General features: G+C 47.5%; 1 protein-coding gene across 1 annotated transcript in view; it reads left to right on the top strand.

Moving 5' to 3' along the window:
* Positions 1 to 14,826, top strand: part of TBC1D19 (TBC1 domain family member 19) — a 2,127,563-nt gene that overhangs the window by 656,910 nt on the left and 1,455,827 nt on the right. The window contains exon 6 of the mRNA XM_069631846.1: positions 13,955 to 14,018. Within this exon, the coding sequence (XP_069487947.1) occupies positions 13,955 to 14,018 (64 nt within the window). The remainder of the gene's footprint in view (positions 1 to 13,954; positions 14,019 to 14,826) is intronic.

Below are 14,826 nucleotides of genomic sequence, written 5' to 3'. Positions count from 1 at the left end.
ATAGATTTAATCCTAACAAATTTTCCCCGCAGATTTCTGTTAAGAGAAATGGACAATATTCAGTGAATGGACCTAATGTTACTGGTACTGGTTGGGACACTGGATTTATTACTGGGGTACCTGCGAACCCTACTGAAATATTTCTTTGCCTGACAGTGGTATTTCTGGAGCCAAATGATGATCTATCGAGCATTTTTTTGCCCCCGTGTCTACGAGAAAGCTATGCTCCCTATTCCCGATTTCATTTCTACGTAGGGTGCTTTCTGATTCACAGGAATATGCACTGGAACACAGAAACTGGGTGCTCATTAAAAACTTTGAGAGGAAAACATCGCTTGCACCCAGGGGGTGTGGACCCTATTTAATACTCCTGACAACGCAAACGGCCATTCGTGTAGACGGAAGGAAAGCATGGATTCACACAACCCACACTAAAAAGGTCCTGTCACCGTCTGAAAAACTGCTTGATTGAGACGACCAAAAAGAGACGGCGGTCCCAGAAACGAAAGAAACGATTGCCAGTTCTTTGCTGCAAAATCTGCCTGATCCTGAAACGAAACCTGAAAAGATTGCTGTAAAAGAGGAACGGCAAAGAGTGCCCCAATATTGTCCCGCAGAACCTGCATCACTGCTGGCTGACATAAAACGTGTACTACTTTGGCGCCCACCCTCTTTCATTGCACCGCAGCCTGAAACGAAACCTGCATCACCACTGTGGCGCCCACCATCATCTGCTATTGCGCCACATGCTGACTCCGAGCTTGAGTCTGGAAGTGCGTCCTCAGTATTCATTGATCACACGATACCAGGAGCAAGGCGGTATAATTTGCAGAACCGGAAGAAGGAGTGATACAATTTACATTTCTTTTGATCTTTGTTGCCTCTGTTTCCTATTCTCGGATGAAGTAGGCCTAGAGGAGAGCGGCGTGAGGGATGTGCAAATCGGACAGCCCAAAGGCGAGGCTCCTCGGTGCTAAAAATCCATGTGCAGATCACCCCTCCCGTACAAGAGGGGCTCACATGTTACGAAGGCAATTGATAACTGCTCTGGAGTTCTTTGAGCAATGTGCAAAAGCACAGAGATCTTGCCCAACGTAAAGCAATCCAGGCTGCTAAGAACTGGCAGAACAGACTGTTGACATTTACCGAACTTATTGACATTCCAACGAGTTCAACGAAGAGAGATATTCACGACGAACACTGCTCAAGAAGAAGAACCGTGAGAGAAAAATGCCGAAACCAGCTTTTGCCCTCTCCTGCTCCACTGCTAATAATGAGTTAGACATAGAAACTGGAAAGTTACACAAAAAGATTACCGGAAAAATTGTATGCTGATTTTAACAATAGTAATATGTGTGATGAGTATAATAGCCCCAATAACGACAGCACTGGTATTATGGTACTTAGAAGAAATGTACCCATTACAAATTCTCCTGCCTGTAAAGCAACATCTCCACTACTGAAAGCCCGGTTCATGTAATTACTTACACTCTGTCCCCAATGGAAGAAAGACATAGGGAAGGATATGGTAACAATACATTACTGAAAATAATGAATATGACACATTCAATCCTGAGAAAGAATAATTGTTGGGTGTGTGCCCATTTCTCCAGCATGGGGTCTGGCATGGATTCACATGCTCATGAATATTCCCTGTCGTCAGGCCGGGAATCCTCGGTATAGAAAAAAATCAGTATCAGTTTCGTTTCTGATCTGTCTTTCTTAGTAGTAACCAATCACTGGTCTCTGGGTCATACTGCCCCCAGCCAATGACTGCCCTCTCCCTATGCCCCGCTTCCGGCAGCCATCCTCAGATTTGGTCGCACGTAAAGTGGCAGTATGTCCAAGTGAAGAGCCGCAGAGGGGTAGGCGGGAGGGTTCACATGTGAATCCATGCCAGACCCATGCTGGAGAACAACAGTTACAGGTAAGTAACTTGTTCCTTCTCCAGCATGGGGTCTGGCATGGATTCACATGCTCATGAATAAGAGAATACATAGCAGTACACACATGCACAACCACGGGAGGTGGCAACAGGCTCAACATTAAGCAATACAACAACTCAACATTAAACAACTCTTACCTCCTCACCAGGCTCACCTTAGGCGAACAGGTTGCGCAGCACTGCTTGGCCGACCCTGGACTCCTCCCTGGAGTCCCGATCGACGCAGTAGAATCTTGTGAAGGTGTGCGTCGACCTCCACGTCGCAGCCCTGCAGATGTTCAGCAAGGGCACACCAGACAGGAATGCCGTGGTAGCAGCGATCGCTCTGGTCGAATGGGCTCTCGGATGGCCGGGCAGCTGACGGTTTGCCAACCGGTGACAGTGCATGATGCAGCCGGAGAGCCATCTGGAAATGGAAGTCTTCGAGAGAGCCTTTCCTTGATTCACAGTCCCAAAGTTCACAAACAGTTGTGACGTATTCCGAAAACTCTTCGTGCGGTCCACGTAGAACTTCAGCGCTCTAGCTACATCCAGCGAGTGCAAAGTTCTCTCAGCCGGTGACGAAGGCGATGGGAAGAAAACTGGCAACACCAAGGGCTCGTTGAGGTGGAAGTCCGATGGCACCTTGGGCATAAAGGATGGGTGTGTCCTCAGCACCACCCTCGTGTCATGAAAAGTCAAGTATGGAGGCTTGCAAGATAGGACCTGGATCTCTCCCACTCGTCGTGCGGAGGTGATGGCCACGAGGAAAGCTGTCTTCCACGACAGGAACCTCAAAGGCGCCGAATGCATAGGCTCGAAAGGGTCCCCCATGAGCTTGGTCAGCACCACATTAAGCTCCCACGCCGGGGCGGGAGCCTTCACCGGCGGGAATGATCGGAATAGTCCCTTCATGAATTCTTTCACCAGGCGATGAGACCACAAGGACGCCCGTCCCGTCGTCCTGGTATATCGGGAGATTGCAGCCAGATGTATTTTAATGGAGGCGTGAGCCAGTCCAGCTTTGGCCAGCGACAGTAGGTACGGCAGTACTTGAGGGGCCGTAATCCGCAGGGGGTTATTCTTCTGTGCACGGCACCAGACAGAGAACCTCTTCCATTTATGTCCGTAGAACTTGAGAGTTGAGGACGCCCTGGCCTTTGCAAGAACCTCTCTGCAGTCGGCTGGGATGTCGTACCCTCCAAACTCTAGTGCTGCAGGAGCCAGGCCTGCAAGTTCAGCGACTCCGGGTTGTGGTGAAGAATGGCGCTTCCTTCTCTGGAGAGAAGGTCCGCGTCCGTCGGCTGCTTGACTGATGGGGACGTTGACAAGTCCAGAAGGTCCGGGAACCAGATCTGCCTCGGCCACGCCGGTGCGACGAGGATCATCCTGCACCGGGACCTCTTGAGCTGGTTGATGAGCCGGAGCAGCAACAGCAGCGGAGGGAACGAATAAAGAAATAGGCGTGTTTTTTATTCCTGCCAGATGAAGAGGCACCAGAAACATCCCTTGGGCGACGGCCCAATGCCACAGATCCTGGGCTTCCTTGGATAGGGCCGGGGACCTAGTTCCGCCCTGCTTCCGGATGTAGAACATCGTGGTGGTGTTGTCGGTGGATATCCTCACCACCTTGCCCTTGAGGGACGGAAGAAAGGACCTGAGGGCCCAGAACACCGCGCGGAGCTCCAAGATGTTCATGTGGAGAGACTTCTCCTCCGGGAGCCAAAGGCCTCTCGCGTGAAGATCTCCGGAGTGTGCTCCCCAGCCTTCCAGGGAGGCGTTCGTCGTCACCGTCACCTGGTGAGCTGGGGTCTGAAAGTCAGTGCCCGCCGACAGATGGGCGCGGGTACTCCACCACCGGATCGCCTGACGGAACGTCTCGTTGAGAGGGATCCTGTCCTCGAAGCTGCCCGTCAACTGGATCCAGCGGGCGTCGAGGAATTCCTGTAAGGGTCTCATCCGCAGCCTGCAAAGGCGCACCAGATAAATGCAGGAGGACATCATCCCGAGGAGGGACTTCATAGATCTTACCCTGGCCATGTCTGTGGCCAGCAGACGCTGCACCTTGCCCAGAATGGTCCTGGTCCTTTCCTCCGACGGGGAGGCCAGCTGCGCCACTGTGTCGAGCTTGGCTCCCAGAAACAGGGCGACTTGCGACAGAACCAGGTGGGATTTTGGAAAGTTGATGGAGAATCCCAGGTCTGTGAGCAGCTGGACGGTCTTCGCGAGCTCCCTGGTCCTTGCCCGGATGAGTCAGTCGTCCAGGTAGGGGTAGACGTGGATCCCCTGTAGGCGCAACCGCGCTGCCACCGGTGCGAGGCACTTGGTGAACACCCTGGGTGCCGACTTCAATCCGAACGGCCCTCCTCCAGTAGGGACATTCACTAGATGTATGAATATAGCGATTCTTGATAGGGAAGTAGAACCTGTATATCTAGGTGATCCTGTGTATTTCATCTGTGGAGAAAAAGCGTATCCCTGGTTGCCTAGAAACTGGGGAGGTGCTTGCTATTTAGGACTTTTGTTCCCAGGAGTGTTTCTTCTAAAAACAACAGGCATAGCCAAATTATCTAGATCTAAGCCACGGAGAAGTAATGAAGGAGGATTAATTGCAGAAGACGTAGCAAAATAATTTGTACCATTTATGGCCCAAGCAATAAACTCCTATAATATACAACAACTATCCAGAATCTTAGAGAAAACAATAAATGGAACAACAGATATATTATACAACATGACATTAGAGGAGAAAGGGATTAGATTAATGACACTTCAAAATAGAATGGCTCTTGATGTACTCCTGGTTGATCGTGGCGGTGTTTGAAAAATCGTGGGATCAGCGTGTTGTGTATTTGTAAATGACTCCTCCCCTACGATTTTTGAGGCAATAAGAATATTGCACGTCTTGAGCTCTGAACTCCATACCCAAGAAGGAGGTTGGGATATAGGCTCCTGGTTCTGGGAGATAATATATTCATGGGGCTGGAAATTATTTGCGAACCTAGTAGCAGTGCTTGGAATATTCATGACATGTTGCATATACTGCTTACCCATAATATGCACTGAAATAAGTGAAGAGTGTGCACAGATGATAGAAAAAAAGAGCACTATTAAATCAAGTACCCATGGTAATGAGGAATTAAAAACAGTTAAAGAATTAATGTCAATCAATATTGACGACAAGGACGGGGAAACTAATAATGCACAAGATTCAGAATCAGAATCAGAATCAGATACTTGGTCAGAAGAGGATGCAATGTATGGATGAGGCGTTTGGAATACGGCCAGAAGGAGGGTTTGTCGGTCCAGGAAAAATAGACACCCCTCCATCATAGGGCCATGTACTATATTGGCCGAAGACCAACCGCCTCATGTGTTTAGTATTAGAAATATATAGCCATAAGCTTGACTAAAGTGCGGCCATTTTAAGGTGACTGAAATCGCCATTTTGTTTTCTCTCTAACGTTTGCTCTTTGCCTTCTCTTAAACTGCTTTGTTGAAATATTATTCTGCTCTACTAGTGCATAACGCAAGGCCGCGAGAGACATGTTGAAACATAACGTAGCAACCCAGACAGAAATGCCTAGTCTCCTCCCTCGCATATCCTTGGAAGTAACTAGCAAGGCATCCTAATCAGTCCACAGGTGCCAGCTGGTCTCGAAAACACAGTAGAAATGCTGGAAACGAACATTAAATGACTTGAATTATGCTCTTCTTTGTGGCCCCCTCTTTCCTGAGCCCTGTAGAGCCCTGGAGAGCAAGTTGACCCCCAGTACACGAATAGAAACTAGGAGATAGCAAGGCCTGGAATGTGTTTCTCCCCTGCACTCAGCTTGCTTGCAAGAACAGAAGCATTGTGTTCTTTTAAGCAAAGACTTGTGTCTGTGGGCTCGCGAAAATTGCAAACTGTTGCTAAATGAATGTTTGAAGGTGTCATACTCGTAACCATTGTCAATCATCGTGCCCTATTCAAAGGAAATGTATTAGGGGCGGCATTGGATGTGTCACCACTGATTACAAGATGCTTGAATTGTATATATGTAACTGTTGTATGATTCTCGCTCTCTTGCGTCCCCCGAGGTTTGGAAACACACATCGCAGGGCGTGGGACCCAGTTGGCCGACTGAGACTATTTGCTTTGCAATAAACCCTAGATTTTGGGAATACAACCTCATGTCTGGCGTATCAGTTTGTGTGTGGTGATTGTGCCTTGTTTCCATATGGGAGGGTCCCTCAGGGGCCCCTTCAGACTGGGAGCATGAAAGAAATGAGAAAGGCTGCCTTGCCTGATGTCAAGACCAGAAGCAGCCAAGAATTGGTCATCTGTTCTCAAAGGCAGAAAACTTGAGAAACCGGATCATTCCTTATTGAGACACAAGGAAACAACATCGTGAGTGCCAGGTTTATTAATTCAAGACAAATGCTATACAATGGGCTGAATTGTGGTCTCCTGTCACGTGAGCCAAGGATGAAAATAGGAGTTCGACATGCGGACCAGAACTTTGATATGCGTGTACCCATACTCCCTTTTATTCCCATTAGAAGAGAAACTACTGCAAGGCCTAGTTCAAAGACAGTCTGCATGTAAGAAGGCATGAACGATGAGAGATGCGGGGCTAATTGGGTGGGGAGGTGAAGTCAAGTTCACCCCCCTGGCACCTTGGTCTGAGCTTACGTGCTGCTAGTGAGCCAGATGTTTCAGATATGGCACAAGTGTGCCAACCAATTGTAGAGGGCCATATAACAAAGGGCCTAATAGGTTAAGAACCAATATCATTATGTGTACTTAACAAGTGTTGAGGATGACTTGCGATTGAGGCAGGCTTAAGTTGTCCTCTTGACAGTATATGCTCTATCACAATCCCAGTCCCTATAGAAAGTATACTTAGATGTTTCCTTTGAGTCTATCACAGTCCCCTGTAGGTTTTTCTTATTTGCCACATAGTATGACATCACTTATGATGAATATTTAGTACTTAAGAGTAATTTTGTTTGAAATAATTGAGAACACGATGGGAAGTCCGTTGATGTCCATTTTAACTCCCTGTTTTAGACAATTGAAATTAAAACATTCAAATGAGACTTTGGCAACTTCCTGAGTCAGTCTGATTATTTGCTGTAGGAGTTATTCTGCATCCCATCCATTGCATGACGTGTTACTGATTAAGGACCATAAATTCAATGCGGTTACCATCGATGGCGAATTCTTTGTAGGCTGGATCAATGTTACGCAGTTTTGGGAGTTAGCCAATGATGAGGATTTCCGTTTTGTCGTCGTTGAAACAAAGTTGGTTGGAGGCCATTCAGTTTTGATTGAGCTCATAGGCAGAGTTTTTGGTTGGCGAGTGCTGGGTGTAGGATCCGGAGGGTGAGATAAGGAGCTACTTTACTTATCATCATCATAGTTTGTGTATGAGATGCCTAGAAGGTCAAGGTGGTCGAAGAAGGGTTTAGAGGAGTCTAACATTATCAGGAGGGCCAGTTTGTCAGTATCTTTGATGCATTGATTTGTATTTTCAGATCTAGTAGGGCAGTTTCAGTTTGGCGAGTACATAGAATATGGTTTTCCTCTTGGTGGTGTTGGACCTGGGTGTAGGCAACACGATCCAGGATCTTCAGGAGGTAGGGACCTCTGGTAATGGGGCAGTAGTTTGTCGGGATGGAAGCGCCTACGGAAGGTTTTTTGAGTAGCGGTAGGACCCATGCTTCCTTCAGGGAAGTTGGTACGGAGTTGGTGGAGAAGGATGCATTGATAATCGCTGTGAAGAGGGGTATGAGTGTCTCGGTACAGTCTTTGATAATGGGCGCTGGGCAGGAGTCGCCTTTACAGCATGGTGGTTTGAGGCGTTTGAGTATCCTGGAGACGTCCATGTCTGAGACAGCGTGGAAGATGAAAGCGACAGTGAGGGGATTGGTACTGTGGGCTGTGGAGGTTTGGTGAGCATGGTAAGTTGTTTGGCTGTGATTTTTTCTTTGAGGGAGTTGATCGTGCAGTTAGGGTGTCTTGTAATTTTCAGCACCGGATGCTGTCTACTGTCTGGTCTGGCTGTGGGGGGATTCTAGTTCTCGGAGGATGGTGAACAGTTCCCGGGAGTTAGATGAGGCATTACTAATTCTATAATTGTAGCTGTTGGTTTTTGGTGGCATGGATTTCTTTTTTTGTATTTTTTGGCAGTGAAGGAGAAAAGGGCTTTGGAGGCAGGGGAGGTTTCTTTTATCCAGGCTACCTCGGCAGCGCGCTTAGTGGTGCGGATTACGAGGAGCTCAGGAGTGAACCAGGTATTTCTCTTTTTTAGAGAAGGTTTGGCTTTTCTGAGTTTGAGGGGGGGCGAGCGTGTTGACTTCTTGTGTGACAGATAGCATGTAGAGGTCAACTAGTGCTGCAGGGTCTGTTACTGAGGGTGGTGGGTACACCAAGGTGGCAAGTAGCGTTGCAAGGTTGGTCAGGTTGAGGGTTTTGGTGCACCGGGCCATGCATTCAGGTTTGGCTGGATGAGCTGGTCTGGAGCGTTCTGAGTAGGGGATTTCGAATGCTATGATGCAGTGGTCCGACCATGGGCAGGGGGAGGTGACAGGGGTGGGGATGTTGCAGTTGAGGTCTCTTAACCAATCTAAGGTGCAGCCTTAATCATGGGTGGGCTTCAGAGAGTGTTGTGTGTTCCCAAGGGTAACAGTGTTGGACTTGGGTTTGATGGAGGTGAAAATACTCTGCATTAAGCTGTCTTCAAAGGTGGGGCTGGGGCCAGGTGGATGATAGAAAAGGAGGAGTGTGAAGGAGTTGGTAGGCGACCTGGAGATTTTAGTGAGTAGGGATTCACAATTGGGGGTGACATTGGTTTGCGTGACTCTTGTGGTGAGGGAGTTTTTAAAGATGAGGGCAACACTGCCTCATATTTTTGCAGACCTAAGGTGGGAAAACCAGGGGGGGTGGCAATGGAAAGGGCTGGGCCAGCAGCAGGATGGAGACACGTTTTTGTGATTGCAAGCAGGTCATGGTCATTAGATGTTATGAGGTCAAGGATATCTGCTACGTGGGCTGGGACTGATCTTGTGTTAATGAGCATGCAGTTGATGGCTTTGCGGTTGGATTGGCAGACTTGCATGTTTGTGGATTTCGCAATGGATGGGCAGCATGGAGAGTGGAGGGTGGGATGAATTGGGTGTGAAATCTGATGAATCTGTTCCTCGTGAATGTCGGATAAGGCGAGGTGATGGCAGCGTTAGGGGTTTTGGGTAGCATGGGGCCTAGCCCGTTGATTTGCGGCGGGCCGATTGGCTGCGATTCGTGGAGTGGTGCGCATGTAACGGGTCTGGTGTGCAATCATCACAAGAAAAAGTACTGCTACCAAGGGGTGATAACAACAAAGGCTATATTATTGAAAGCCTAATTTGGTCACCCAATATCAATCAAAAACTAATGAACAAATCATGAATATTAAATGCCAGAAGGAAACACACAGAAGGCCAAACAGGTAATCGCAATAGTAATTTATCTTATTAAATTAGTGCCGAACATATTATAACAAATTGAACAAAACAGTCCCAAACAATATTAACTTGGCGTAAGAGCTGGAGCCTAAAAGATTGGAATATGTGAACAAAACAGTAATGAAGTGAATGACAAACAAAATGATTTTCTTTTTTGTAGGAAAATGAGAACTCTATCTTAGATAGAAATATCTTGAAGTGAAATCTCTTTTGAGATGAAATCAATGAAGAAATATAAAAGAAAAAAGGAGAAAAAAACATCAAAGGAAACATTTTCATCATGTAGCCAGTAGTGCCATCTCCAACAACCTTTTTATTTTGCCATTTCTCGGAAAGTTAAAGAAAGTCCTAGAGAGAGAGAATCCATGCTGCCTGAGCGATCTTCAAGCAGAAACAGTTTGTGCCTTGCACATACATCAGAGACTCTATTTGCCAAAACAAAGAAAAGCCCATGAAACAGAAAATTGGTACTGCCTGGAAAATCTTCAAGCAGGTAGGATTTGTGCCTCACTAATAAATCAGAGGCACCATGTGCCAACGCGGCAGGGGGCCAAATAGTCAATTACGTTATCTTTTTTTCAAATGCCCACTGGGGCCAGTCAAAAGAGCTAGTGTAAAACCCCTTGTCACAGTTGCGTTTCGGCAGCAGATCAGTGGAGATGAAAGATGGCCGCCTTCTTCAGGGCGAGGATTGCGGACCCTGTAAGGCAAAAGAATCCTTAGTACTGCATGTGTCCTTCATGGTATTACAAAAACACATATAAATTGTAGAAAAACGAAGAAACTTGAAGGCAAGAAACGAACATGCCGTGTGTGTTCGAAATCCCCTTACCTTTCACATGGTAGTCCCAAAGCCCCTGTAGTCGCTGGAACTGTCCTCCTATAGCGCGTGTGTCATGGAGCTAGTCCCAACATCCATCTGAACACTCGGTGGCACTTCAAACAGAAAAGAAGGTATGCAGTATAGCCCTCAGTGTGGGTAGGAGTGCTGCTGCGTTCTCTGAGTGGGAAAATGGGGTTCACCAATTAACCTCAAGGTTCCTCATCTGCGGGGAAGAGAACAAAGCAAAAGGAGGCAGGGAGGTCGGAGAGAGGGATGGTATACCAGTTAAAACAGGGTCCCTATGTGCTTGTGTCTGTGTCTGCATGGTGGAAACATTTAGTTAGTGTTTACCTTGGCTTGTCGAAGTGTAAATCATCCGGACGCTGTGATCCTCGGTTACAAATGAAGCCGCCAAACAGTTGAAACAAGCTCTCAGCATTATAAGGAGCTGGGTGCCGTATCGTCCCGCATGGACGTTGCAGTGGGGCCGCCAAACAAATGAGGTGAGCCCTCAGTTTGTTTGTTTGTTTGTTTATTTATTTGTATAGCGCTCTTGACCCAGGGGTATATGAGCGCTTTGAACATCAGGTTACAAGTAACAGAAGGGGACAATAGTACAGTAATAATAAGGCATAGGAAGGTTGACAGGAAGGCAGTTAGTGCATAGATAATAATAGGCAAGCAACATAGGAAAACATTTGAGCATTAGGTATACATACATACATGGTTGGTCGGTTATTTGTTGAGTAACCAGGAGATGACCTTAGTTCTGAAGGGTTGGAAAGTGGGTGTGGATTTGATATCCAGTGGGATAGTGTTCCAAAGTTGTGATGCCAGAACTGGGAAGCTGGATCCACCGGCTCTTTTGAAGGAGTATTTGGGCACTGTTAGTTGTAGTGTGTTAGACGATCTGGTGGTTCTAGTATTCTGTCTTAATGTAAATTTGTTAGAGAGATAGGGCGGGGCAAGATGGTTAAGAGCTTTGTATGTGAGGCATATAGTTTTCAGGTCTATTTTTTGTTGGATGGACAGCCATTTGCAAGCAGTTCTGGTGGCGGAGATGTGTTCTCTTCTGGGAAGATTTAGGGCGGCACGGAGTGCATTGTTTTGTAGGACTTGCAATTTATTGATTACTGTTTTGTTGGCACCTAAATAGAGGCTATTACAGTAGTCCAGTTTGGATTGAATGAGTGCTCTGGCTAGAATGAGGCAGTTGTTAGGGGAGATCAATGGTCTGCAGGCCCTAATTAATTTACCAGTATTGCATGGAGCTGAGCGCTGTGTCTTCCCGCACGAAAGTTGCCAAGCAAACCCTGGTTGCGTGAAGGGAGTGGCCGTCCGAACAGCTGTAGAAGGCTGCGGGCGAGCCGTGGGTGTGTAATAGCGGGAGCCAATGGAGAATCGCTTCAACCTGACGTGTGGGAACGGGATATGCTGACACTGCCTGAACAGGTCGGAGCGAGATTGGTCTACCCTGCAAAGCCGCAGCAGGCAACAAAAAATATATATGTACAGCCACTTGGACCAACAAGCTCAAAATTTCACAAAAGGCTTGTAGCCAGTATGCCCGAAGGCCAAAAGTGCCAGGCACAGCGGGGTAGACTATTCTACGAACCGTGATCAATCAGAATGAAACACTGCAGCCAAACATGGTCGCGTCCGTGCAGCCACCCTTTATGGTGGGTGACCACGGCAAGTGGAGAAATGTCACGGAAGAACGGGGCGGGAGACCCGATGGGATAGAATAGTGCCCTGCATTGAAAAAACATCATAATCTCAAAAAAGCCTGCCTGCAAAAGAAACCAACGTCCTCGGAGATCCCCTATCAAATAGATAGGGGTTTGTGTACATCGTGGATGAATCCAAAGTCACAACGAAGGTGCAAGGCAGGAAAATATCACTCCAGACCCATAAATCTGGCTGTCCAATATAGGGAACGGGTCTGGTGCGCAGCCTGAGGAGGCTGTTCCTCGTAGAGATCGGGGTGAAGCAGTGGCTGAGTCAAGGAAATTGGGTTGTGAGGGGCCTGGACTGAGTGTTTGCAGTGGGATGAGTGATTGCGATCCGAGTTGAGGTGCGCATGCAAGGAGTCTAGTGCGCAGCCTGAGGAGGCTGTTCCTCGTACGGATTGAGGGGAGCATGGCGATGGCAGAGCCTGGGGTGTTAACCTGAAGGTGGAGAGGGTGGCCTAGGGACCGTGGGAGTAGCATTGGGGTGGTAGGGGTGAGGCACAAGGGTGCTTACCTGGTGATCAGGGGTGGTCGTCCTTGGAGATAGCTGGGCATGTGTTGCCGGTGTGGAACTGGTCCTCTGGCCTGTTCAGAGGCGTTGCTGGCTGTGCCGTGATGGGGTTCTGCTGAGTTATTGAGGTGAAGGGTGTAGCGGGAGAGTTCTAGGGCTCCATGTGAGCAGCACCTAACACCTGCGGTGCACAACACTGTGCCCTTTGCCTGCACAGGCTTTGCCGCAGAGAGTCGGGTGCAAGGGTTTTAACAGAGGCGGAAATGCACGTCGAACGTGGCGTAGAATGTCGTGTAGAGTGAAGATAGAGCAGCTTGCTCTGCAGACCTTCGGCACACAATACCGTGCACTTGGCCTGCACAGGCTTTGCCGCAGAGGGTCGGGTGCAAGGGTTTTACCGGTGGCGGAAAAGCACATCGAATGTGCCGTAGAACGTTGTGTAGAGCGAAGATCGGGCAGCGTGCTCTGCAGACCTGCGTCACACGACACAGCGCCCTTGGCCTGCGCATGCTTTGCCACACAGGGTTGGTGCAAGGGTTTTATCGCCAGCGGGAATGCACATTGAACGTGGCATAGAATGTTGTGTAGCGCAAAGATCGGACAGCGTGCTCTGCGGACCTGCAGCGCACAAGACTGCGCCCTTGGCCTGCGTGGGCTTTGCCTCAGCGGGTCAGGTGCAAGGGTTTTATCTGCGGCAAAAATCCACGTCGAACATGTCGTAGAACGTCATGTAGACCAAAGATCGGGCAGCATGCTCTGCGGACCTGCGGTGCACAACACTGCACCTGTAGCTTGCGCAGGCTTTTGAATGGGGACAGTATGACCCAGAGGACAGTGATTGGTTTAAAAAAGAAATACAGTATGTAAGTGAAAGTGAAACTGTTTTTTCTTTTACCGAGGTTTCCCAGCCTGACGATGGGAAATATTCATGAGCATGTGAATCCATGGCAGACCCATGCTGGAGAACAATAGTTACAGGTAAGTAACTTGCTCCTACGTTGACCTCTCTGTGCCCTTCATCGACACTGATCCCCCATCCAGACCTGCTTTCCTCTTATGCTGCCCACTCATCTGTTCCCCTCACGCCAGGTCTGTGGCCCACTCCTGCTTCCTGGCACCCAGTCCCTCCCTCTCGATCCGGGCCACTGACCGGAAAGCAAAGCGGGACTCATAGCCATAGCTCGCCTATCAACAGAAGTTTGGTGGCAACTTTACTTCCATATTTCATGCACTTGTGGACCTTTTGTGACCGGGTGCTCATAGCGTCATTGCCTGCAGTAGCTGGGCAGTACAGGATCTTATGATCCCTAAGCCCTCCTTATGTTCCCCAGCTTAGCTTGGGCTCATAAATCAGGTTGCTGACCTCAGCAGATCCTGTATTGCCCACAGCTGTGATTAAATGTGAAACTGTGCTTCATTTGAAATACTGTCACTTGTTCCTCTTATTTAGATGGCTCTGATTTCGAATCTTTTTGCAGCGCCCTGTAGATGAGCAGAGAGAACTTCTCAGCAAATGGAATGAGATGGGAACAGATGAGCCAGGTATTACGTTTTGCATGATCTCTTTTATTAGGACATCTCGAATACAAGGCACACTGCATGACACTATGCTCCATAAATACCAGCAGAAATGTTTCAGTGACATTGACCACCCAATGCACGTAAATAATTCACAAGCTGAACCGTTCTATTCCCTTAGTAGCTATCACAAAGTTTCACTATGTCCCTCAAACCACAAAGGGCACAGGACCAAACACGAATGGGACGTTGAAATATTGCTTGTTTTTCCTTATAGAAATGTTCGCTTAATTTGATTTGAACAATCTCCGTGAAAGATACATTGGCATTTTGTATTAGAGATGCATGCAACTCAGATATTAAAATGCTGCAGAACTACAGACCCACCCTATAATTCACAGTTTACTATCAAATTCACAGACGTTATGTTTGATGCTTTTATTTTATTTTTGATGCTACATTTTGACGTTGATTTACCCGACCTCTGATCGTTTCCTTTGCTTCATTCTTGTATAAATTGCTAAGGCGAGGCGATTAAATTAAGATAAATAAAAAAAAAAATAGACATCCCTGCTTTAGATTAAAGTGTTGAATAGCAAAACATTAAAGTAAAACATTTGTTATCTCATATTCTTTTCATTAGTACACTTGTGTGCATTTCCTCTCTTCTCTCTTTTCCATTGTATTATTTTAGCACTTTTGGCACTCTTTCCTTTCTACACCAACTCCGGACTCACCCTTCCTCTATTTCACATGAAAAATGTTAACATTTTTTCTGTGAAAACGTTTGTTGTTGTGATTGTTGTGTGAAAACTGAAACCATCATCCAATA

The sequence above is a fragment of the Ambystoma mexicanum genome, chromosome 6q (genome assembly GCF_040938575.1).
Source record: "Ambystoma mexicanum isolate Mex_15411 chromosome 6q, UKY_AmexF1_1, whole genome shotgun sequence".
Lineage (NCBI taxonomy): Eukaryota > Metazoa > Chordata > Amphibia > Caudata > Ambystomatidae > Ambystoma > Ambystoma mexicanum.
This window is presented reverse-complemented; position numbering and strand designations above follow the sequence as displayed.